The sequence below is a fragment of the Haliaeetus albicilla genome, chromosome 18, assembly GCF_947461875.1.
Source record: "Haliaeetus albicilla chromosome 18, bHalAlb1.1, whole genome shotgun sequence".
In the NCBI taxonomy this organism is placed as follows: Eukaryota; Metazoa; Chordata; class Aves; order Accipitriformes; family Accipitridae; genus Haliaeetus; species Haliaeetus albicilla.
In genome coordinates, this window is record NC_091500.1 from 28390174 (window position 1) to 28413928 (window position 23755).

Consider the following 23755-nt stretch of genomic DNA (forward strand, 5'->3'; position numbering starts at 1 on the left):
TAAAATCTGTTCCTCTCTCTGGCGTGCTGGTGGATGCTTTGCCCCACAGCCCAACAATCCTTTCTCCTCCAACCTTCAGCATCTTTTTCCCCTCCCGTCTTCCAGAGTGTCGTGGTTTAACCCCAGCCAGCAACTAAGCACCACGCAGCCGCTCACTCACTCCCCCCCATCCAGTGGGATGGGGGAGAAAATCGGGAAAAAAAAAAAGTAAAACTCGTAGGTTGAGATAAGAACGGTTTAATAGAACAGAAAAGAAGGAACTAATAATGATAATGATAACACTAATAAAATGACAACAGTAGTAATAAAAGTATTGGCATCTACAAATGATGGGCAGGGCAATTGCTCACCACCCACCGACCAACACCCAGCCAGTCCCCCAGTGGCGATTCCCTGCCCCCCACTTCCCAGTTCCTAAACTAGATGGGACATCACACGGTATGGAATACACTGTTGGCCAGTTTGGGTCAGGTGTCCTGGTTGTGTCCTGTGCCAACTTCTTGTGCCCTGGCTGGGCATGAGAAGCTGAAAAATCTTTGACTAAACACTGCTGAGCAACAACTGAAAACATCAGTGTTATCAGCATTCTTCGCATACTGAACTCAAAACACAGCACTGTACCAGCTACTGGGAAGACAGTTAACTCTATCCCAGCTGAAACCAGGACAGTACCCACCCCTTATTCTATACCATTGACGTCATGCTCAGTTCCCATACCTTTAGTTACATCCTGATCAATCATCACCACCTTTCCATCCCTTTGAGACATATGAACAATGAGATAGTTATATATATATATGTATACACACACAGAGATATCATTCCTTTAGTTCATGAGTTATGTTCATAAAACGTTTGTTGAGTTCATTTAGTTTCCAACTCTGGGCTCCATCTGTCATACCAGTCTGTCTGGGCAGGAGGGATGGTGCAAAGTCGTCTCGGTCGGTAGAGCAGAATTGAGCTTCAGTGCGGTGTGACAAGCAGATGACACTTGACGCAGCAGGAGGATGGTGTGCACCGTTGGATTGTTGCATGCTGGAGTCAGCTCTGGTTCCATCTCTACTGCGCTTTGCTCAGTTTTATCACAGTTCTTTCTTGCTCGATCCAAGTGATTCTTACTATAGTGCTATGGATATAGCCTATAACAATTATAGTAATGATAACATACAGTAGCAGGGTTATATAGCAACTAATATCATACAGTTTAATTCTGGCTATTTTCACCTAAAATCAAATCCCCTTGAGGCACACATCGGACTTCTCCATCTTTTTGCATCACCCACCAAGTGCACCCAGGCCCTTGAGCAAAAGCAATCCCACGAATGGCTTTACCTTTGCCTGAGGCAGGAGTAACCCAGACTGTTTTCCCTAACATGTTTTTCACGTGCACTACAGGGACTTTATCCCCTTCTACAGTATGTAAAAATTCTGATTGAGCAGGGCCACCCCGATTGGCAGATCCTCTGGTGTTGACTAACCAGGTGGCTTTTGTTAAATGTGTATACCAATGTTTGAAAGTTCCGCCCCCCATTGCTCTCAATGTAGTCTTTAACAGTCCATTGTATCGCTCAATTTTCCCAGAGGCTGGTGCATGAGAGGGGATATGATACACCCCCTCAATGCCATGCTCTTTGGCCCAGGTGTCTATGAGGTTGTTTCGGAAATGAGTCCCATTGTCTGACTCAGTTCTTTCTGGGGTGCCATGTCGCCACAAGACCTGCTTCTCAAGGCCCAGGATAGTGTTCCGGGCAGTGGCATGGGGTACAGAATATGTTTCCAGCCATCCGGTGGTTGCTTCCACCATTGTAAGCACATAGCGCTTACCTCGGCGAGTTTGTGGGAGTGTGATATAGTCAATCTGCCAGGCTTCCCCAAATTTATATTTCAGCCATCGCCCTCCATACCACAGGGGCTTTAATCGCTTGGCTTGCTTAATTGCAGCACATGTTTCACAGTCATGGATAACCCGCGCGATAGTGTCCATGGTCAGGTCCACCCCTCGATCTCGAGCCCATCTATATGTTGCATCTCTCCCCTGATGGCCTGAAGTATCATGGGCCCACCAAGCCATAAGTAGTTCACCCTTATGTTGCCAGTCCAGCTCCACCTGAGCCACTTCAATCTTGGCAGCCTGATCCACCTGTTCGTTGTTTCGATGTTCTTCAGTGGCCCGACCCTTGGGTACGTGAGCATCTACATGACGTACTTTTACAACCAGATTCTCTAGCCGGGACGCAATATCTTGCCACAGTGCGGCAGCCCAAATGGGTTTACCTCTGCGCTGCCAGTTGCTCTGCTTCCATTGCTGTAGCCACCCCCACAGGGCATTTGCCACCATCCATGAGTCAGTATAGAGATAGAGCACTGGCCACTTTTCTCTTTCAGCAATATCTAACGCTAGCTGGATGGCTTTCACCTCTGCAAACTGACTCGATTCACCTTCTCCTTCAGCAGTTTCTGCAACTTGTCGTGTAGGACTCCATACAGCAGCTTTCCACCTTTGATGCTTTCCCACAATGCGACAGGACCCGTCAGTGAACAGGGCGTATTGCCTCTTGTTTTCTGGCAGTTTATTATACAGCGGGGCTTCTTCAGCACCTCCTCCTCTGGCGACATTCCAAAATCTTTGCCTTCTGGCCAGTCCGTGATCAATTCTAAAATTCCTGGGTGACTGGGGTTTCCTATGCGAGCCCGTTGTGTGATCAGTGCGATCCACTTACTCCACTGTCGGTGCCTCTTTGTCTTTCCAAGCCATTATTGCCAATGTGTTGGCATAGGATGATGGTGCGCTCCGTACAAACTTCCGCCACATGGGTCGTGTGCATTGGACTTCGTCTGGATCTTTGGGTAATTGTGGGTTGTCCGGGTCATGATGAATCGTCTCTAGCACAGCTAATTCCCTCAGATATTGGATACCTCTTTCCATGGTGGTCCACTTGCTTGATTGACATATAACATCTTCCTTAAAGGGCTACCTTTCCTTCACACTTGACAGGAGTCGCCTCCAGAGGCTGATGGCTTGTGTCCCTCTTCCAATTGCCTTGTCAATGCCACCTTCCCTGGCAAGCGATCCCAGCTGCTTGGCTTCCCTACCTTCTATTTCCAAGCTATTAGCCCCATTGTCCCAGCATCGGAGGAGCCAGGTGATAATATGCTCACCTATACGGCGGCCAAAATCTTTTCGCATATCCCGCAGCTCACTCAAGGATAGGGACCGGGTTATTACCTCTGGTTCTGCCTCTTCCTCCGGTTCCCGTGATGACCCTGGTTCACCTTCATCCTTCGCTAAGCGAACTGATTTTTTTGTATATTTCTTTTTATGTACGGGGGCAACTGATGCTGGTGCAGGTTGGTCCGCTGATTCAGTTGCAGTATCGCTCACCGGGTTTTGGATAACCGCAGCGTCTGTCGCCGAGGTTTGGGTAGCAGCAGTGCTCGTCACTGGGGCTGGAGGGACCGCAGTGCCCGTTGCCAAGGTCTGGGTGCCTGCAATGCTCCTTGCTGGGGCTGGAGGGGCCGCAGCGCCCGTTGCCAAGGTTTGGGTGGCCGCGGCGCTCATCATTTTGTTGTTAGGTCCAGAGACTTTCTCGTCCCCTTGAGGGTACTGAGTGGTGTTGAACAGGGCTCAATAGGCATGGGCCAGGCCCCAGCAGGTTGCAGTGATTTGTATCTCTCTGGAGCTGCCGGGGTGACAGCATACCTTTTCCAAATATTTTACTAGTTCTTCTGGATCCTGCACTTGTTCAGGGGTGAATTTCCAAAACATTGGAAGTGCCCACTTTTCTAGGTACTTGCCCATACTACCCCAGACACCCTGCCACTCACAATTATCCAGCCGTGCGGCACATCTCTGGGTGATCTTCTTAAATAGCTGTTTAACCCTAAACGAGAGCTGAACCACATTCAGAAGTATGCTAATTCCTAGCAGTAGGGCTAGGACTGTGCTAGTCCCAACATCCCAGGAGTATTCAAATTTTTCAAAATTCTCAAACACCATTGTAACTGGACTGAAGGAGAAAGGAGAGGGGAAGAAAGGTACCCCACCCATAGACTGGTTTTCCATGGAGGAAAGGTAAATGGTATAATTATTATTAGTTTCCCACAGATGGCTCCCGCAGTATAAAAGTGACAATGCTAAGTGCAAATACGGGATTAATCCCACAGCCGATGACTTTATCATACCATAAACCAGTGTTATACCATACATCAAAGCGAAAACCTTAATCCACCTCCCACGGATGATAAGCAGCAGAAGAGGAACTACATACAGCAAGCGAGGTGATACGTAACAGAGCTTTAAAAACCAGAGCAACAACTCTAAGAATACAAAATCAACATAATGAATGCTTAGAACAAATTTGTTTTAACAAGCTCTGGTCAGGTTTGTCGTTATCTCAACCCTACGTGCCCCACGTTGGGCGCCAAAATGGACTGTCGTGGTTTAACCCCAGCCAGCAACTAAGCACCACGCAGCCGCTCGCTCACTCCCCCCCCATCCAGTGGGATGGGGGAGAAAATCGGGAAAAGAAGTAAAACTCCTGGGTTGAGATAAGAACGATTTAATAGAACAGAAAAGAAGGAACTAATAATGATAATGATAACACTAATAAAATCACAACAGTAGTAATAAAAGGATTGAAATGTACAAATGATGCACAGGGCAATTGCTCACCACCCGCCGACCGACACCCAGCCAGTCCCCGAGCGGCGAATCCCTGCCCCCCACTTCCCAGTTCCTAAACTAGATGGGACGTCCCATGGTATGGAATACACTGTTGGCCAGTTTGGGTCAGGTGCCCTGGCTGGGCATGAGAAGCTGAAAAATCCTTGACTCTAGTCTAAACACTACTGAGCAACAACTGAAAACATCAGTGTTATCAACATTCTTCACATACTGAACTCAAAACATAGCACTGTACCAGCTACTAGGAATAAGATTAACTCTATCCCAGGCAAAACCAGGACAAGCCCAAAAGTGGGTTTAAAGCCACTTTTGCAATGAGGCATCACATTTGGGGTGGTTCAAATTTGGGTTGGGTTGTCCTGTGCCAGGTGGAGGCTTCACTGCCATCCCTTGCTGTGTTCCCTTCTGTGCTGATAAAACAAATAAGTGATTATTTGGAGACCATTTTCACCATAAAATCTTATATTTTCCTTAGAGATAAGAGCAGAAATGCAGCAGGTGCTTTTTTTTCCTTTCCTTTTTTTTTTTTTTTTTTTTTTTAAGCTGGGTGAACTGATAATCACCGTTATCACAACTGCTGTTTTCCAGCGACTGCTCCATCAGTGGAGCAAAAACCTCAATGCCACAGGTTGACCCCGCTCAGAACAGCCTCAATTTCTTTTTAAAGGGGTAAAAAATGAAACTGTTTTGGCCAGAAATCAGGTTTTTCTTATAAACTACATTGGTGTTTCATTTAACCTCAAAATAATGCCCCATGGAGGTCATGGCCGGTCCTGGCTCTGGTGCTGGCTGTCCTGGGTGGGGTGGGGTTTTTCTGGAGTGGGTGAAGGTCTTGACCTGCATTTGCCTCAGTTTCCCCATCCCGGCAGCGATGCGGGTGCCGTTCGTGTGTTGGATAAAACTCTTGGAGGCATCGCATGAATAAATGTGATACGAGGACCACAGCTGGGGCATCCTCAGGGACTGAGACCGGCAGAAACTCGTGACAACGTTGCCTGAGGTGTGCAGAAGAGGAAGATGCAAAAGCAGGTCATCGTCTCCTCGGGGATTTGGGCTGCCTGTGCAAAGCCGAGGGAGACTTTGGGTGCACCCAGGGTTTTTCGGCCCTGGCCTTCAGGGCCATGTGTGTTTTGGAAGAGGGACCAAGGCTGCTCCATAGGCCCATGTCACCTGGTTTTCTTCCAGTCCCTCCTCCTCCGTCCCGTTTAAAGCCACTGGGGGTGCAGCCCCCACCACAGCCGAAGAGCTGCCGTGGTCCAGGATGATGCTGCAGCTCGTCCTCCTCGCCGCCCTCGCCCTCTGCGGTGTGTCTTTCATGGGAAATCGCCAGCCTCGTTAGCTGATGACGACCCCCCCCCGTTATGATTTGCTTCCCCCTCCACCTCAATCCTCTCTCCCACAGGACGCTGCTCCGAGCAGGATCTCAATGAGGTGCAACGGGTAGTCGGTGGGACCGAGGCACGCGCGCACTCCTGGCCCTCCCAGGTGGGTCCTTCCCGGGGTCAGCCGGTAAATGCCATGGGGGTCTCAACCCACCAGGACCATATGGTGAGACCCCCCATGTTTCGCATCCTCCCCGCCTCCAGATCTCCCTCCAGTACTACTCCAATGGCAACTGGCATCACACCTGCGGAGGCTCCCTCATCCAGAGAAACTGGGTGATGACAGCAGCCCATTGCGTGGATAGGTGAGTGGGTGCGGGGAGCCCACCTTTTTTTCATGGAAAAGCTGTTTTCCACCAAAAACCTTTCCAAGGGGAAATTTTGGCTGCCCCAACCTGGAGAGCAACGGTCCTTTAAGGTCTTTGCTGGTCCTCCATTAAGAGCTTACATGGACCATCTCTGGGAGCATCTTCTCCTTGCACTGAACCTTTCCATACTAGCTTACAGTTAAAATAATAATGATTTATGGACTGATCCTGTGTTTTCTCGCCTTCCCGACAGTAACCGGAACTTCCGTGTCGTGGCCGGCGATCACAACATCTACAGGAGCGACGGCAGCGAGCAGGTCTTCAGCGTGAGCAAGATCATCATCCATCCCTATTGGAAGACCAACAACTTCGCCGGGGGGTAACACACTTGGGGAGGGGGATTTGGGGGGACCAACCATCGCTGAGAATCGAGGTGGGGGGGTCCTTGCAACATCCTCTCCCTCCTCTCGCCAGCTACGACATCGCCCTGCTCCGCCTGTCCAGTTATGCCACCCTGAACAGCTACGTGCAGCTGGCGGTCCTGCCCGCGGAGGGATCCATCCTGCGCAACAACTACCCCTGCTACGTCACGGGCTGGGGTCGCACCAGCCGTGAGTGCCGATGGGTCACCCCGGCTCTAAATCACCCAAAAAATATGGGAAACCTGGGGGGCTGAATGATATTTTTAAGCCCTTTGAGGTCCCAGGAGGCATCACGCAGGGCTTTGCTGGGGGTTGCCCAACGTCGGGTGGGGTCGTGCCAAGGTTTGGGGGTGGATTTTATGCGGGAAAAGGGGCTCGGTGGCTGCTGTGGGCTCTGCTTTGGCAAGGGGCGGGGGGTTTGCGGTGTCTCGCAGGTCTTTGCCAGCGTGGCGTTAACCGGGGCTTGGTTGCGTGCAGACAACGGGCAGCTCTCCAGCGTCCTGCTGCAGGCGTACCTGCCCGTGGTGGACTACCAGATCTGCTCCAGCAGTTCCTACTGGGGCTCCTCCGTCAAGACCACCATGGTCTGTGCCGGCGGTGACGGCGTACACTCCGGCTGCAAGGTATGACCCCGGTATCCTGCTTTTCCCCCTCCTGTCATCCCACCGGCATCCCATTTCCTACCATCTCACCTGGGTTCATTGGTCCGGCAGGGTGATTCGGGTGGTCCCCTCAACTGCGAGGTGAACGGGCAGTACCAGGTCCACGGCGTCACCAGCTTCATCTACAAATACGACTGCAACACCAAGTACAAACCCACCGTCTTCACCCGCGTCTCTGCCTACATCTCCTGGATGAGGAATGTAAGGCCACGGCAGGGCTCAGGCAGCTGGGGGGCTGAGACCTGGCACTATCATTGCACTGATGCACCGGCTGTATCCCTGCTCGGCTCAACCGTTGCCTTTCTTCTCCTTCCAGGTGATGGCCCAGAACTGAGGGGTGGCAGGAGAAGAGCCCGGTCCCCACGTTTTGGTCAGAGGGGTTTAAAACCTGTAGCTGGCATCAATAAAATCTGTTCCTCTCTCCGGCGTGCTGGTGGATGCTTTGCCCCACAGCCCGACAATCCTTTCTCCTCCAACCTTCAGCATCTTTTTCCCCTCCTGTCTTCCAGAGCATCCCTTCGGCCACGTCCCTCCTCTTCCTCGCACCTTAGGAAAGAGCCTCAGGGAAAAGCAACTGGCTCCGTGCTTTCAGGGCAGCCAGAAAGTCCCTGGGATAATGGGAAAGGGGAAAATGCTGCAAATCCCCTTCACGGGCAGCAATGCAGCTCCTTGGGGACACAGGGGGGATCCGGTCGGGATTTTTCTCTGCCACTAGCTTCATTTCTCTTCCAAAACTGACCTCCTTTGCAATGAGAGATGTCGGCTTCGGTGCCTGCTACCGCCTCGCCCCGCAGCTGCATCCCGGAGCGCCAACTGTGCCCCCAACCCCACCTGGCCTGGGAATAAAATACCAGCACCCAAAATTGCACCAAAAGCCAAATTTAAACCCCAAACCAGAGTCTCGTGGAAGAATTAAGAGGCAGCCACAGGTTTCCCCATCACCCCTTTGGCCCACCCCTGTCTCTGGGTGCACGGGGGAGCCTTTCCGGGGGGGGGGGGGGGTAACACGGGCAGAGGGTGCCTGGGTGTTCGGCGGATGCCGGCAGCTGCCTCGCCTCGAACTTCCTCCGTAGCAAAACATCAAACCGCAGCGCGCGGCTGCGAGCAGGAACCGAGCTGCAGCCATGGCAGAGGGCAAGAGCGGGGGAGCCGGGCTCTTCGCCAAGCAAGTCCAGAAACGGTTCAGCCGGGCGCAGGAGAAGGTACGGCGCGACGCCCGCCCGCGACGCCCAGCCCCCCCCCCAAAATCCCTTGATTTGATTTTACTCTTTAAATTTTTTCCACTGCGGCACTGAGGGGGCGGGGGTGGCACAACCGCTTGGCACCCATGGGTGCTCATAGGGTGTTAGTTTGGGCGCTTCTGGGTCGACGTCGTCGTTGCTCCAAGGCTTTGGGCTTGATGGCATCTCCCCAAAGACCCCCCAGGCTCCTTTGGCAGCTGCTGGGTTCTCTAAAAGTGTGATTTTTCCACCCAAAGTGCCTTCCGGAGGTTACGGGGGCACTGTGAGCTTCTGGCATGGGGTCCCTTGGGCTGGCCGGAGGTGACGGTCCCCAGCAGAACCCAGCATGGGGATGGTCCCAGGAATACTGGTGTAGCTGGCACTGGCCACGCAGGAAACGAGGGGGAAGGGCTCCGGAAGCAGGCAGAAATGGGGTAATTCTCAGCTGTTTTGGGAAGGTTCAGGGTCACGTCTTTCCCTTTCTCTCCCCAAAAAAAAGCAGGCAGCGACTCCCATTTTGGGGGCGATGCGAAGCCGCCCCCCGCACCAAACCCACCCGCTCCCGGGTTTCCTGGCTGGGGCTCGGTGCTAAATTCAGCTCCCCCGTGACTGTATCAGCCCGGGCCAGGCTCCAGCCGCTTCCCGGGGGGGTCAACCTCTTCCTGGACACCCCAAAGCTCCCTCCCACCCGGCCTTACCACGCTCCTGCGATGGTGGGTCCAGAGGCAGCCTTCGGCCACAGACCATCCTCATCCTCGGTACGGTGTCACCGAGGCAGCACCCAAGGCTTCACCTGCACCCATAGTCACGTGCATGGGTGTTTTGGGGTACATAGGGCTGTACCTACAGGGTTTTATAGGGTGGGGTGATGGGTTAGCACCCAAAAAGTCACCGTTTTCCTCTAAAAAATAAAAGCACCAAAATTTTGCATTCCCCATCCAAATCCCTGCTTGGCATCAGCTCTGCTGGATCCTCAGCATTCCCCAAAAGGGGTTTTCGCCGGTGCTGACCCCACTCCTGCCAGGAGCTAGAGCCCGGTGGGCAGTGCCGAGGTCGGAGCTGACAGTTCTTCCCACATCTCCATCTCTCTCCATCCCAGGTTTTGCAGAAATTGGGCAAAACAGTGGAAACCAAAGACGAGCAGTTTGAGCAAAGCGCGTACAACTTCCAGCTGCAGCAGGTTGCACCAGGGAGCAGGGAAAGGGGGGACGGGGACAACCCTACACCATCCCTTGGTCCCGCTGCCTCCCGGGGTCCCTCTGTCCCCGTTGGGCTTGTGGAAATCACCACAAGCCCTCAGGGACAGCCCTGACCTGTCCTTTCGCTGTGCTGCTTTGCAGAACGAAGGCAATAAACTCTACAAAGACCTGAAGGCTTTCCTTGGCGCGGTGAAAGGTACGGCACCCCGTCCCCATAAATATGCCAGGAAAACCCTATGGGCACCACGGAGGAGCCAGGAGGGGGTTGAGCATCGCTGCATTTTCTTGCCCAGGATAATAAATAATAATAACAACAATAACAATAATAATAATAAATAATAATTAGTAATAAATAATAATAAATACAAACTATAATAAGTAATAATACATAATAAAAATTATTAAATAAAAACATCATAAATAATATATTTGCATCCCCTGGCTGGGCGGCAGTGATGCACGAGAGCTCCCGGAAAGTGGCTGAAACGCTGCAGGAGATTTACAGCACCGACTGGGACGGTCACGAGGAGCTGAAATCCATCGCAGCTGTGAGCCCCTTGACATGTCCCCGCTGTCCCCAAGGGTCCCCTTTGAGCATCGGGGGGGTCGCGAACTGAGCTGGGAGGGGGGTCCCGGGGGATGCAGCCCAGCACGTACGGACCGAGGGAGAGTTGGGGGGGGGGGAATTCCGGGCATTATACCCCCGTCCCTGCTTCTTCCACACTGCAGAGCAATGACCTCCTGTGGGACGACTACGAGGCGAAGCTGGCCGACCAAGCTCTGCGGCTGATGGAGAACTACCTGGCTCAGTTTGGGGACTTTAAGGTACCCCTCGTGCGCAGTGTCGGGGCGGGGGGGGGCCAAAGGGCCGGATCCTGGCTCACCTTGCCCCCCACGCAGGAGCGCATCGCCAAGCGGGGCCGTAAGCTGGTGGACTACGACAGCGCCCGGCATCACCTGGAAGCTCTGCAAAGCGCCAAGAAAAAGGACGAGGCGAAAATCGCCAAGGTCGAGCCTCCCACGGGACCCCCACCGGGCGCAGCCCCCCCATGCTCCGGCCGTGCCGGCAAAGCCATGGCCCCCCTTTCCTCCCCGCAGGCTGAGGAGGAGTTTAATAAAGCCCAAGCGGTGTTTGAAGACCTGAACAGGGACCTTCGGGAGGAGCTGCCGGTTCTGTATGGCAGGTACTGGGGGTGCCGCAGGGGCTGGGGGGCTTCGTGGGGCTGGGGGACATTGCAGGACTGGGGGACATCGTGAGGACTGGGGGACATCGTGAGGTCTGGGGGACATCATGGGGCTGGGGGACATCACGGGGCTGGGGGACATTGCAGGACTGGGGGATATTGTGGGGCTGGGGGACATTGCAGGGGCTGGGGGACATTGCAGGACTGGGGGATATTGTGGGGCTGGGGGACATCATGGGGCTGGGGGATATCGCAGGGGCTGGGGGACTTTGCAGGGCTGGGGGACTTTGCAGGACTGGGGGATATTGCAGGGCTGGGGGACATCATGGGGCTGGGGGATATCGCAGGGGCTGGGGGACATCACGGGGCTGGGGGACATCACGGGGGCTGGGGATGTCGCAGGGGCTGGGGGACATTGCAGGACTGGGGGATATTGCGGGGCTGGGGGACATCACGGGGCTGGGGCAGGCACATGGCCCCGGGGGATGATCCTGCCCAGAAGCCGACGGCATCCGCAGCACCCCCCATTTGCAAAGGCAGCCCCCTCCCACCCCCCTGGGTCCCCCCAAAAAAGCATCATCTGAGCCCGAGGTCCCCAAAAACCACTCGCTGAGCCCCGGGACGCGGGCTGGGTGCAGGTGCCGGTGGGTGGGCGCCATTGTCCCCCCTGGTGGTGGGGAAGAAGTGGGGTTTTCTCCCCAAAGGCCACGGTGGTGACACGGGCCGGTGGCCCCGAGGGACATCGGCCACCGGTGGCTGTGACGGCCACCATGGCTGCAGCGGGGCGGCCCCAGGGACAAATGTCCACAGCCACTTCGTCCTCACCACAGGGGTTTATTTGCCATTCCCCACCTCCCCAGAGACCCTGGAGGATGGGTGCTCACCGGTTGGGTGCTCAGCACCCCGAGACCCTGCGGGAAACGGGTCGGCACCCCCAAACCCCCACCACCACCTCCCGCCGTGTTTTCCCTCCCGCAGCCGCATCGCCTGCTACGTGACCATCTTCCAGAACATCTCCAACCTCCGCGATGTCTTCTACAAGGAGATGAGCAAGGTGGGGGGACAAGGCAGCACCCCAAAACACCTCTCTCTTTGCCCCCCCCGGCAGTCTTGTAGCCATCCCTGGGTGCTCCGGCTACACTGGTGCCAGTCACCCACCTCGAGTCCTCGCTGCTCTTTGTTTAATTTAATAATTTAGAGCAGCTCGAGGATGTTCGTGGTGTTGCCAGGGGATGGGTGACACTGGGGGGGTCCCTCTGATGCATTTCTCTCGCCCCCAAACCGTCCTTTGCAGCTCAACCGTGACCTCTACGAGGTGATGAGCAAACTGGACAAGCAGCACTCGAGCAAAGTCTTCATCATTAAAGGCATCCCCAGGTAAACGAGCGGGCGAGTTCTGGCGAGGTGGGGGGCTTCAAGCGGCCAAATCATCCCCCCCACACACACCCCGATAAGCAGAAGGGTGATGCAGCCTCCAGTTCTATAGTCCTGGGATGAGTGAACATCTCCCAACCCCGAGCTGAGGGCGCTTTGGTGGCGCTGGATTAATTAATTTGGGTTGTTTACCGATCATGCCGGATGGGGAAGCATCACCTGCAAGGCGGGGTGGTGATGCCGCGGTGCCAGGTGTCCCCAAGGATGATCCTTGTGGGACGTGCCGGAGGGGGGCTTAACCCCTCTGTCCTCCCCCCACACACAGCAACCGGCGCTCGCTGGTCATCTCTTCGCCGGTGAGCCCCCCGGCCATGTTCCCCTGCCCGGGGAAGGCGCCAGACTGGCAACCCATGGTGGAAGCGGAGGCGACAGCGGGGTCCCCCGGGATGGGCAGCAGTGCCACCGACGCCGTCTCCAACGGGGAGCTGGGTACCGGCATCCCCGGCCCCCCACCAGCTTCACCTGCCAGCGGTGGGTCCCTGTCGGAGACGGCGTCGGTCTCCAGCGAGGAGGCCCCAGAGCCTGGTCCCGGCCCCGAAACTCCATCCCGCGAGCAAGGGACATCGGCGGCAGCCACGGAGCCAGGTGCCGACTCGCCCGGGCTCCCCAAAAAACAGGGTCCAGAGCCATCGGGGGCTGCCGCCGGGGCGCAGGCGGGGGCCGAGGGCATTGCCGCCTCCCTGGCATCGCTGATTTTATCGGAGGCGATTGCCCAGGCCGCCAGCACCGCGCCACCAGAGTCGGAAAAAGCCGTGGCCGGGCTGGAGGTGAGCAAAGCCCCGGCCACCGCAGGGGACCCTCGTCAGCCGGGTGGCACGGCCGCCAACGGTGAGGGTCGGGCACATCCCGGGGACCCACCGTCCCCAGCCCCAGCCGTCCCCTGCAATGTCCCCGGTCCCGCGGCGGAGGCACCGGCGTGTCCGTCCCCGGGCAGTGCCACGGGCGAATCCGGCGACTCCGAGGAGAGCGTGGAGGAGATGGACATCAAGCAAAAGTTGGCCGAAACTCAGGTGAGAAAGTTCTGGTGCCGGGAGGGGAGATGCCATGGTGGGGGCCACATCCGTGCCCTGCAATGGCGAGGGGATACCCGGCTTGTTTGGAGACCCAGTCTGTGCTGGGGGGGCATCCAGTGGGCTTGCGGGGACATGGGGCCGGAGGGGGTCCATGGGACAAATCCAGCTGGGTGCGGTGCTCCTCCGCTGGCAGATGGGGCTGGATCTGGCCCTCGGCACGGCGTCAAGCGGCCCCAGCCGAGGTGGGTGCAGCAGCACCATGGGACAGACACCGACCCGACCTCCCCGGCCGGACTCGGTCCTTCTTGGGTCCAGTTTAATCGAAGCGTGAGGTCTCCATCCCACCCGGCTCAACGTCACCTCCGTGTCTCTCCCAGGAGCAAGCCTGTCCTGGGATGCTGGAGCAGGAGACGAGCCAGGATGCAAGCCAGGACCCCCCACCAGCAGCAAATCCCCCCCAGGACCCCACCGAGACCCTCACCTCCCTGTAAGCCCAGCACCCGGCATGGGAAACGGGCATCTTACGGCGCCACCGGCAGATTGCTTTGTTTCACCGAAACCATAACGCGCTTCCCACCCCCCATCCCGTGTGAAATAAAGGCAGAGGGCAGAAAAGGTGATGAGAGGAGGGCGAAGATGCCGGCGAGGGCCAAATCTCCATCCTGCAAAAGCCCAGCACCGGCTGGGCCGGGGGGGCCACGGGGAATGCCAGGGGGTCCCCACCTGCAGGTTTACGGCGGCCGAAGCTGGGTGCAGGAGGGATCTGTCGTCCTGTTCTCCCCTGGCACCCAATGCCGCTGTGACTCAGGAAAAAGGCGTCAAGCCGGTTTCGCCAGCTCCCAGAAAATGTGCTGCCATGCAAAAAAAAAAAAAAAAAAAAAAAACACACAAAAAAACCCCGCCCCTGATTTTACCTCCCCCGTGTTGCCAAATTCCCCCATATTGAAGCAAAACCCTGTTGCCAATTGCCACCCCAGCGCAAGAGCTTGCGTCGCCGCCCCGATGCCCGGTGATGGGCTGGCTCGCCAGCGAGCGAGGGGTTAATGGAGGAGGTATTTCTGGGATTTTATCATCATTGCAGCCAGACTGGAAAGGTGAGGCAGGAAAAGGGCAACGCCTTCGCCCCGGCGAGACTCGGAGCCGCACATGGTGCCGGCAGCCGCTCGCCCCGGCACAGCGGGCGCAGGTAAGAGCTGGGGTGGGGGGGGTGACGTGGCTCCTGGGGTGACCCCCCCCAAAAAAAAAATTCACCCTTTCCCGGGAGATTTGGAGGGGTTTGGCTGCATTGGGCACGTGGATTTGCACCGGGAGGCAACGGGAGTCGTGCCACGAGGGATGCCAAAGTGTGGCTGGTTTTTTTGGGGAGAAGCCGAAATGTCGGCTCTCGGCCGGGTGTTTTCCAGCTGGATTTCAGGCAGGCGGGAAGAGCAAGGGCCTGATCCTGCCACGGCGAGAGGCAGAAAGCAGAAAACCCAGTGGGAAAGCTGAGCGGGGCGTAGGGGAGAGCAAAACACTGCTCCCAGGGGGACCCGTCCCAGGGTGATGGAGGAGAAATGGGGGTGAGCAGGCTGCGGGGATGGGTGGCTCATCCCATCTTCCATCCGTCGGGAACGGGAACGGGAACGGGAATGAGGGACTGCGACGGCGCCACTGAGCATCCCCGACGGCACCCGGCGAAGCTTTTTGGGAGCAAAGCTGCAGGGCGGGGAGGGTTTCGCTGTGGGAACGGCTCTTAAGTAACTTGGCCCGAGAGCAAGAATGAGGAAGATTATGGTTGGGTTGGTTTTTTTTTACAACCCCTGCGTTGCTTTAAAAAAAAACCCCATGGAGATCCGTACGGATCCAGCGTGCTGGGGAAGTGAGTCACCCCCCCTCCGTCAGCCCCCCGGCACGGCCACGGCGGACGCCCGGAGGCTCCGACCGTGCGGCGGCTGGATCCCAACCCTGGCGAGGTAACTGGCGCTCCAAAATACCCCGCGGTTTTCCGTGCCGTGGAGCACGGGGCTCCTTCCCGGTTGGTTTTTGGGGGGAGCTCCTTCCCGTGATGCCAAGGCAGGAGCGAGGAGGGGGTGTTGGGGAGGAGCATCCCTCCCCTGGGGAGCTTCGTTTTCATGAGCACCGACATTTTGATGCTGAAGCAAGTCTTTCTCCCGGCTAAAATTTGGTTTAAACTTTAGTGGGTCCCAGGACTCCATATTACAGGTGCTGCGGGTTTGTGTCCCCCACTGGCAATGCCAAACGGTTCCCAAGGAGCCCTCTCCCCGAGGCACCCGGATTGCACCCAGCTCCCTTTCCATCAAGCAGCGCCTTTTCCTCCTTTCCCTTAAATCCCAATCTTAGTTTGGGGGGAAATTTTACCCATTTCTTGCTCCAAAGCCACCCAAGCAGCGGCTGCTGCTCCGTGGGAAGGTGGCGGTTGGCTTTGGAAAGCGCATGTAGCTCCCTGATGCCCAGACATCGCCGGCGGAGGAGCCCAATGAGCTTTAAAGCAAAGCTGTGTTTAATGCAAAGCCGGGCTTAACGCAAAGCTGGGATTAAAGCAAAGCTGGGATGAAAGCAAAGCTGGGTTTAAAGCAAAGCTGAGTTTAAAGCAAAGGTGGATTTAATGCAAAGCCGGGTTTAATGCAAAGCCAAGTTTAACGCAAAGCTGGGTTTAAAGCAAAACTGTTTAATGCAAAGCTGGGTTTAAAACAAAGCTGGGTTTAATGAGTTGGTGGCTCGTGCCAGCCTGAGCTTGAGTCTGGGAGGAAGCTGTCGTTCTCAGGGGGAGCTGCGAGAGACTTGGGGTCCTGGTCCCCAGCCGGTGGGACAGGGGTCCCATGACAGTCCGTGCACACTGCTGGGAAAGGGGAAAATTATTTTCCCAAATTCCTGTGACTCTGTAAGCCCAAATGTTTGCACTCTGGTAGCACTCGAAAGCAAAACCTGCTGTTGTAAAGAGATGTTTTGCAAACACCCAACAGCGCTGTGAGTCACAAGGGCATGGTGGGACAACCAGGGCAGGGCCGGATCCTGAGAAATTTATCCTGCTTTCCAAAATCCAGGCGGTCGCTGGCAGGGTTTGCGTCGCCCCGTCCTCGTGAGATGCATCCTGACAGCACAGCACAGCCGCACTCCCAGCTCCCTACTCCTGGCCCGCGTCCATGCTCCCGCGGCTAAATTTCCTCTTTTTAAAAAAAAAATAAAAAATTAAATTTTATTTCCTCCTGACATCTAGCGGCACGTCGCCGCAGAGCCGCTGAGTCACTTGTGCCCGAGCACTGGAGCCATTGCAGAACACATTTTCTGGGGGGGTTACAAAGGTTGTCCATCCACCTCGGGGAAAGCCACCAAGGTCGATTTAGCGGCTGCTGGTCCAGCTGCTTTTTGCAGGCGAAACGTTACGGCTGCGGCATCAACCTCAGGACCCTGATCGGAGGATTTGCAAGGATTTACAGGCAATTTGAAGCTCTCAAAGTTTGAGCGCGAATTGCAGAGTCGGTGGCTGGTTTTTTTTCTCCTGCCTTTGCTAGCTTCGCTGCCTCCCCGCAAACCCGGCATGCCCCAGCCCGCTCCTCTCCATCAGCCCAAATAAAAACCTTTGCTTTGATTAGTGCTGCATGACCGCCAGCATCCCCCCTCGCGGCTCTGCCCTTCGGGGTGTTGCGTGTGAATTTATCACTTTTATTCCTTTTTTTTGGTAGTTCTGAAGGACCCCAGACCTTCGTCTGGAAGGAGCTGATGCGATGGAAGGAGACCAGCCCCCTCTGACTGCAGGTGAGCACCCCGGGACAGCTTTGCTGGACTGTTCGTGCCGTATAATCCTCGGCAAGACCTTGCCCGGGGCCAGCGTGTGCCCCGTCCAGCTAAGCCTGGCTCAGAGCCGGGTCGGGACCAGCCTTGTTCACCTTCTCCTCTCTCCCTCTCTCCTGGTTTGATGAAGAAGAGCTGACAACCCCCTTCCTGAAGAAGGCTCACACCCCACCTCTCCACGAGGAAGCCAACACCGTGGTCATCGCAGGTAGGGGCTCTCCTTGCCGGATCCACCCCGTTTACCGAGGAGCAGCTCGGTACCGACCACTTGGGGCTAAACCCTGCTCCTCTCTCTGCCTTCTCCCTGGTAGTTGTCATCACCCTGGTGTTCCTCACCCTGCTGACGGTCCTGGTGGTGATCATCATCTACCTGTACAGAAACAAAGGCAGCTACCTCACCTACGAGCAGCCGGTGGCAGAGACCAACGTGTCGGTGCAGATGGAGGATGCTCCATCCAAAGAGAAAGAAGAGTATTTTATCTAAGGTTTTATCCAAGCCACCTCTCTGATGCGCTCAGGTCCAAGGTGCCTAAAGTTCCTGGAGTTGGAGTTCTACAAGCTGGTTTTGTTTTGGGTTTTGGGGTTTTTTTCCTTAATTTATTAAGCCAACCATGGAAGGAAAAATAAATAGGTGCGTGTCAGAGCTTTGCCCTTTGCTGCCCGGCGCAGACCCAGGGCAGGGAGCACTTCGGCTCAGCGGAGGAGAGCAGGCACGGCCACGCTCCGGCTGCTCGCACTCACCCCATCTCCTCCCTTTGGTGCTTTCCAATACAGCCCAGTGACAAAGGCTTGAAGAGTCGCTGTTGTTTTCTTTTTCCTTATCTCACAAAACAATTAAGTTATTCTGCTGATGATTTAGGGGTGGGTTAATTAGCATGGCTAATTTGGAGGCTAAGGTTAACATGCATGTAAAACAGGCTGATGGATCGTGCAAGTTACAGAAAGCCCCATTGTAACTACAAACCCGGGGAAGCTCGTCCCTGCCCCGAGAGGCGCCTGACCTCGACGGGCTGGGGAAATCAGAAGCGGAGCAGGTTTGCTTCGTCCGTGGAGTCGGCTTTAGCACCAACACATAGGTGCAGGCAGGTAGTGACACTAGTTTTCCTCTGCTTTTGCTACGCACAAAGATGGGGTGAGGAGCAGCTCCAGATGTCCCTCCCCTGCTCCCTTCTCAAGGGCAGTTCCTCCTTTAAATCAACACACCCCCCCCCAAAAAACCCCAACAAACCCAAAGGAGGAAGTTCACAAAATAGCAGCGAAGAGGAAATAAGTGAAGAAACCCTAAGGCTTGCAATGGGCAGGAACCAAGGGGTTTTATTTGAGGTCTAATGCAAATTTGCTACTTTATTCAAATTTTCAAAATAGTCTTTATTCTACTTTTTTTTTAGTATAAAAAAATCCACAAGTTAAGTGCACCACAGTGTATACAGAGAGAGACGTAATGCTGAACTTTCATAACAGTCAGTTGTATGGTTAAACACAACATATACAGGACACAGATTTAGATTAAACTGAAACCTCAGGATAAAATATATTTGAATCTGGTATTTTTCTTCATAAAACAAAACAAAACAAAAAAAAAAAAACAAACCCAAAACATTGAGGATCCCTGAAATATTCTTCTTAACCCTAATAAGACTTCATTATACCCAAGTCATTTTTAAAGTATGCATTCATAAAACAACCCATTAACCAAGCTAATTTGTGTGTTGATTGACAGTTGCTACACACCCTTGGACAGATGGTAACCAGCCTCTCTGTCTGAACAACAGCCTTAAGGAGTTTTGGTGTCAAGACACCAGGTTGAGTTTAAAAAAAAAAAAAAGTTTGTTTATTAAGCATCGCTCTAAAAGCCTAGTTAGCATCGAATGAAATGTTCAAACATGAGTTGCATTGTGTTTCTGGCACCAAAGCATGGCTTTGATTAGATCTAATGTGCAAAGAAATCCAAGATTACTTGGAGTGTATAAAAAAAATCCCATGATACACGCCAGCTGCATACCTTCCTGGAGGAAAATGATGGGCGAATGTGAGCACGGAGTGCTTCGAGGGATCCGTTCTAGAGTGAGGTCAGGAAGAAAGAAGCGCTAAGGTGCCCTCCCCGCTACTGGGAAGTGAAGTTTGCCTCGCTTTTCTATCCAGCACCTTTGCTTCGATGGAAGGGAAACCCGGGTGGTTGTGGCTCTGGGTCCAGCGGACCGGTACGAGCATGAAGGGAAGGCGAAACCGGATCCGCTCCCTCGCCCTCCCCAAAGCCAGTGTATAGGTAGCCGATTAATAAAAGCTCAGCGCTGCGGTATTACTCCAGTGAAAGGAAAGGAAGAGGCAGGGCTGCTGAGCTCACATTCATTTCGTGAATTAATCCCCCCCCCTCCCCGTTTGAACAGAGGCACTGCTATCGTTAACAGGGTTTCTTGTTTCGCTTGGAAGTGCCTGCAGGGCCGGGCACCAAACCAGGAAGACACCTCACCGCTGTGTGTCTGATCTGCAACTTCAGGTTAATATGGACTAAAGCAGTTACATCGTGAGAAGTGCTGACAGTATGTGATGTCTTTCCTTACACAAATGTAGCCCCCCCCCTCTCCCCCCGTTCCCCTTCCTTCTTCACCAGATAGTGTAGCCGCCGTCTGAGCCTCCCAGGAAGAAGTTTCCCTTCCGTTGCGTCACCAAGACATTGGCTCCCTGCATTACGGCCAGCTGGGCAGCATTGGGGGGACAGCCAGGAGGGGGGGGCTGGAAGACAGAAAAAGGAGAGGGGGAGAGGATAGTTGAGGTCGGTGCCACGACGGGAGCTGGCACAAAGCCACCGTGGGCCGCAGGGACCCAGAAACCTCCCAGTCGATGTCCCCGTCACTTGCTACCGAGCAAAGATTGAGCAACAGAGTCCAGGAGTTGATGGGAAACGCTCGGTTCCTCGTCCACGCCCTGCCCTCTCTTTTCGGAGCCTGCAGCCCATACGGCTGGCCCTGGCTTTTTGCCCACGCTGAGGAGCCTGTGAGCTGTGGAACAAGATCTTCATGTGGCCGTGAGCCACGGGTGGAAAGTCCAGGGGAGGAGGAACTTCCCACAGCTCCCCCGTAGCACGGAAAGAGGCCAAGTCTGCGTTTGGGGCCAGGGAAAGTCAGGTCACTAAACAGCCCTACTGGCTTGCCTTCCCCCGAGGCGCGTTACGCCATGGCCCCCAGGCCAAATCAGGGCTAGCACTGGCCACGCAATGGTTTTGCTGAGCCATAACCACCTGTGAGCCTACGCAGCTCCAGAGCCACAGGCTGGCCAGAGACAGCAAACCCTTAGCATGAAAGTAGGAGCCCACTCTTCTCTCAAATGATGGAACGGGTAGAAAATATGTTTTTCTCAGAAAAAAAAGGACATCATCTCCCCCATTACCGCCCGCAAACCCCTAATGCTGAAGCACGCCGGGTTCTGAGGATGCATGAATACTTACAGGGATGCTGGCTGTTCCACCAGCCCCAAACCTTGCTCCAGCATCAAAGCCACCTTCAACAAGGACTGTCGATCCCGGAGGATAAACCGGTCCCACGGGGTAATATGCCATCGGGACCGACGAGCCGATCGGACCCACGGCCACAGACTGGGCCATGGGCAGGAAGACAGAAGTGCCCGGATATGCCGCAGACATCGTCGGTACGGTGGCAGCCCCCAGAGGCACAAAGCTGGGACGGTAAAGCTGGGAAAAAAAGCCGTGCAAGCAAGTTTAGAGACTTGTTATTCTCCACACCCAGTTGTTTACTCAGCCTTGCTGTCAAAGCACTAGCTCCAAAGCAGACTTTCACCCTCCTCCTTGCACAAGGGAGTCCCCTTCCCTGAGCGTTTACTTTGGGGTATGGGTAAAAAAACATTTTTCCCACTGTTGGAGACAGTTTTCCCCCACTGCCTGCAAGAATTCAACTAAGAGAGGTTATCATAGGTGTGTTTTACAGCTACAGGTGAGCTAAGTTTGTCATCTTAACTTAAGGGGAAGCTTTGAACGTTTATCACTTCGAGTGGATGATTCAGATCTCATAAGAGAATCTGGGGACAGACCGCTGCCCAGTGACATAAGCAGCAAACAAGTCCTCCAGGAAAAAAAAAAAAAAAAAAAAAAAAAAAAATTGCAGCTCTAAACTTATTCAAAGTTTTTTTTTTCATTGGGAGGGGCCCCAGAAGAAAATGAAGCTTTCGGAGAAGCGTCCCGCCTACCTCGGAATAAGCAGGAGGTGCGTCTGTGTAGGGCGGTGGCTGTGGAAGGGGCATAGTCTGTGGGTACACGGCGGGGTTGGCGGGAGACTGGACGGGGTAGGACGGCTGGGTGGGATATTGTCCTGCAAGAAAGAGGAGAATTCAACCTGAGGCAGAAACAAAGCCAGACAGGACGCTGACGAGTTGTTTGGTTGGTTGGGGTTTTGTTTTTTCAGAAAGCCCCGTTTCTTAATTATCACGTGAGCAGAAGGGAGTATCAGCTCTAGGAGCGTCCGGGCACAATTAACTCACAGTATTGCCTGGGCGATCGACGCCCCCCGAAACCACAGACACCCGGCTGTCCTCGCCCGGACTTCGGAAGTCCAGTCCAGGGCCAAAACAAAACCGAGAGTTAAAATACCCTTTTGCCGGAACTGGGAGCGATGAGAAGGCAGGAAGCCCGACAAAGGAAAAAAAAATAATAATAATACGTCAAATTATTCTGGGTCACCGCGCCAGCGCTCGGACTCGCAAATTCTTAAACCGAAACCAAAACAAACCAGACCCGATCGCAGTTTTGGGGGGCAAAGATGAGGCGGCGTTGGGGCAAGTGTTTTCCCATGTTCCCCCCCGACATGGCGGTGGGAGGGGGCCGATCTCCTGGTTGTGCTGGGTGGAAAATCGCCTTTGCTCTGACGACGCCAAGGGGTTTTAACGAGCTCCGAATTTGGCCCCTTCTCCCGGGATCCAGAGGGGCTCCTGGGGTCCCCCCAACACCCTCTGACCCCGGCCTGACCCCCCCCCCCCAACCCACTGCTGGGAGGGAGCCCGTTAGGCCGCAGGGGGGGGGCAGCCCCCCATGGGTGCCCCCTCCCCGTCTCCCCCCCAGCCTGGGTCTGTCGGGGGGGTCTCAACCCCTTCAGCTGCCCCCCATGTTGTCCCCCGGGGGGGTCCCCCTGATCCAGCTCCCCCTGCATGCAAGGGGGTCCAACCCCCCCCCCCCTCCCCGTGGGTCCCCGGTGTCACCCAGGGGGTCCCCCCCTTTACACCACCCAAGACGCCCCCCCATAGTGCAGGAGCTCTCCCCCACCCCCCCACGGCCCCCCCCATGGGGGTTTCTCCACACTATTCCATCACCCAGGGGGTCTCCCACAGCCTGCCAGAAAATGGGGTCCCTTCTCACCTCACCCGGGGGATCCCCTACTTCAGCAGGGGGGGTCTCCCCTACCTCAGCGCCCCCCCCCCATCTAATGGGGTACCCCTCACCTCACGCGTGGGGGGGCCCTCTCGCTCCAGCTCCCCCCCGACACCTACTGGGGTCCTCCTTACGTCACCCGGGGATCCCCGACGTCAGCGGGGGGGTGGGGGAGAGGAATGTCTCCCCCACCTCAGCTCGCCCTCCCCGTACGGAATGGGGGACGCCCTACGTCACGGCGGGGGTGGTTGTTCCCCCCCCCCCCCGCCCCAACGGGGCGCCCGGCACTCACAGGGTTAAAGGCCGGGCCGAGGCCGGCGGCGGCATGGCGACCCGCGCGCCCGCCCCCCCGCCCCACTCCCATTGGCCGCCCGGCGCCCGCGCGGCCCCGGCCCCGCTCGCGCGGTCACGCGCTGCGGCGCCGCCCTTAAAGGCGCCGCGTCCCGCGACGGAGCTTCTCCGGTGTTTGGGGCGGGGGCGGGGGCGGGGGGGAGCTGCCGGTGAAAGAGAAAGAGGGGGAGGCGGCGCGGCCCCCCCCCCGTCCTTGCCTTTGCCGTTCATGGCGGCGCTGGCTCCGGCGGCGGCTCCCGCTCTGCCCGCGCCGCGCGCTTCCTCCTCGGTGTCACTGCGGCGCTGCGGGAGGGGGAGGGCCGCGGGGGGGGCGGGGCCCGGAGGGGGGAAGCAGGAAGCGGGCGCGGCGCGCATGCGCACGCCCCGTGGCGTCAGCGCGCGCGCGCGGGGGGGCGGGGTCCCGCAATCTTAAAGGGGCCGCGGAGGGAACGGGGGGGGGGGGGGGGCCGGAGAGGTCGGTCCCCAGGGCCCGAGGCAGGCAGGCAGGCAGGCAGGCAGGCAGGCAGGCAGGCAGGCAGGCAGGCAGGCGCGCTTAAGCAAGGCCTGGGTGAGAGCTCTAGGTAGGCCCCAGGGGTGAAGGGGGTCCCTAAGCGGGGCCGGGGGGGGGGGCTAGATGGGGCCTGGAGTGGTGGGGAGGGTCCAGGTAGGCCTAAGAGGTGAGGGGGGGCTTAAGCAGGGTCTCGGGGGGGTCCTTGGGTAGGGCCTAATATATTGGTGGGGTCCCCAGGCA

The 23755-nt window shown here is 55.9% G+C and overlaps 4 protein-coding genes across 9 annotated transcripts; 3 read left to right on the forward strand and 1 right to left on the reverse strand.

Annotated features, from left to right (window-relative positions):
* The first annotated feature begins 5945 nt into the window (after positions 1–5945).
* LOC104315431 (chymotrypsin like elastase 1) lies at positions 5946–7792 on the forward strand. The gene is made up of 8 exons (XM_069806549.1): positions 5946–5988; positions 6087–6169; positions 6271–6371; positions 6628–6753; positions 6849–6985; positions 7274–7419; positions 7510–7659; positions 7775–7792. The coding sequence occupies exons 1-8, from the start codon at positions 5946–5948 to the stop codon at positions 7790–7792; spliced, it is 804 nt and encodes a 267-aa protein (XP_069662650.1).
* A 740-nt stretch (positions 7793–8532) lies between these two features.
* Positions 8533–14128, forward strand: BIN2 (bridging integrator 2). The gene is made up of 11 exons (XM_069806073.1): positions 8533–8660; positions 9778–9858; positions 10019–10073; positions 10331–10425; positions 10607–10702; positions 10778–10885; positions 10976–11061; positions 12040–12115; positions 12356–12438; positions 12761–13505; positions 13886–14128. Exons 1-11 carry the CDS (start codon positions 8583–8585, stop codon positions 13997–13999), a joined length of 1617 nt encoding a protein of 538 aa, XP_069662174.1. The 5' UTR covers positions 8533–8582; the 3' UTR covers positions 14000–14128.
* A 326-nt stretch (positions 14129–14454) lies between these two features.
* On the forward strand, positions 14455–18890 carry SMAGP (small cell adhesion glycoprotein). Of its 6 annotated transcripts, none has more exons than XM_069806075.1 (4): positions 14455–14694; positions 17192–17264; positions 17431–17508; positions 17612–18890. In XM_069806075.1, exons 2-4 carry the CDS (start codon positions 17234–17236, stop codon positions 17782–17784), a joined length of 282 nt encoding a protein of 93 aa, XP_069662176.1. In that variant the 5' UTR covers positions 14455–14694; positions 17192–17233; the 3' UTR covers positions 17785–18890. The 6 variants fall into 6 exon arrangements, with proteins under 6 accessions (XP_069662176.1, XP_069662180.1, XP_069662178.1 ...); XM_069806079.1 differs by having other exon boundaries at positions 17434–17508; XM_069806077.1 differs by lacking the exon at positions 14455–14694 and adding an exon at positions 14701–15460.
* On the reverse strand, positions 18644–23333 carry DAZAP2 (DAZ associated protein 2). The gene is made up of 4 exons (XM_069806074.1): positions 23223–23333; positions 21501–21622; positions 20746–20988; positions 18644–20033 (listed from the first exon to the last, which is right to left on the reverse strand). Exons 1-4 carry the CDS (start codon positions 23233–23235, stop codon positions 19905–19907), a joined length of 507 nt encoding a protein of 168 aa, XP_069662175.1. The 5' UTR covers positions 23236–23333; the 3' UTR covers positions 18644–19904.
* Positions 23334–23755: the final 422 nt, after the last annotated feature.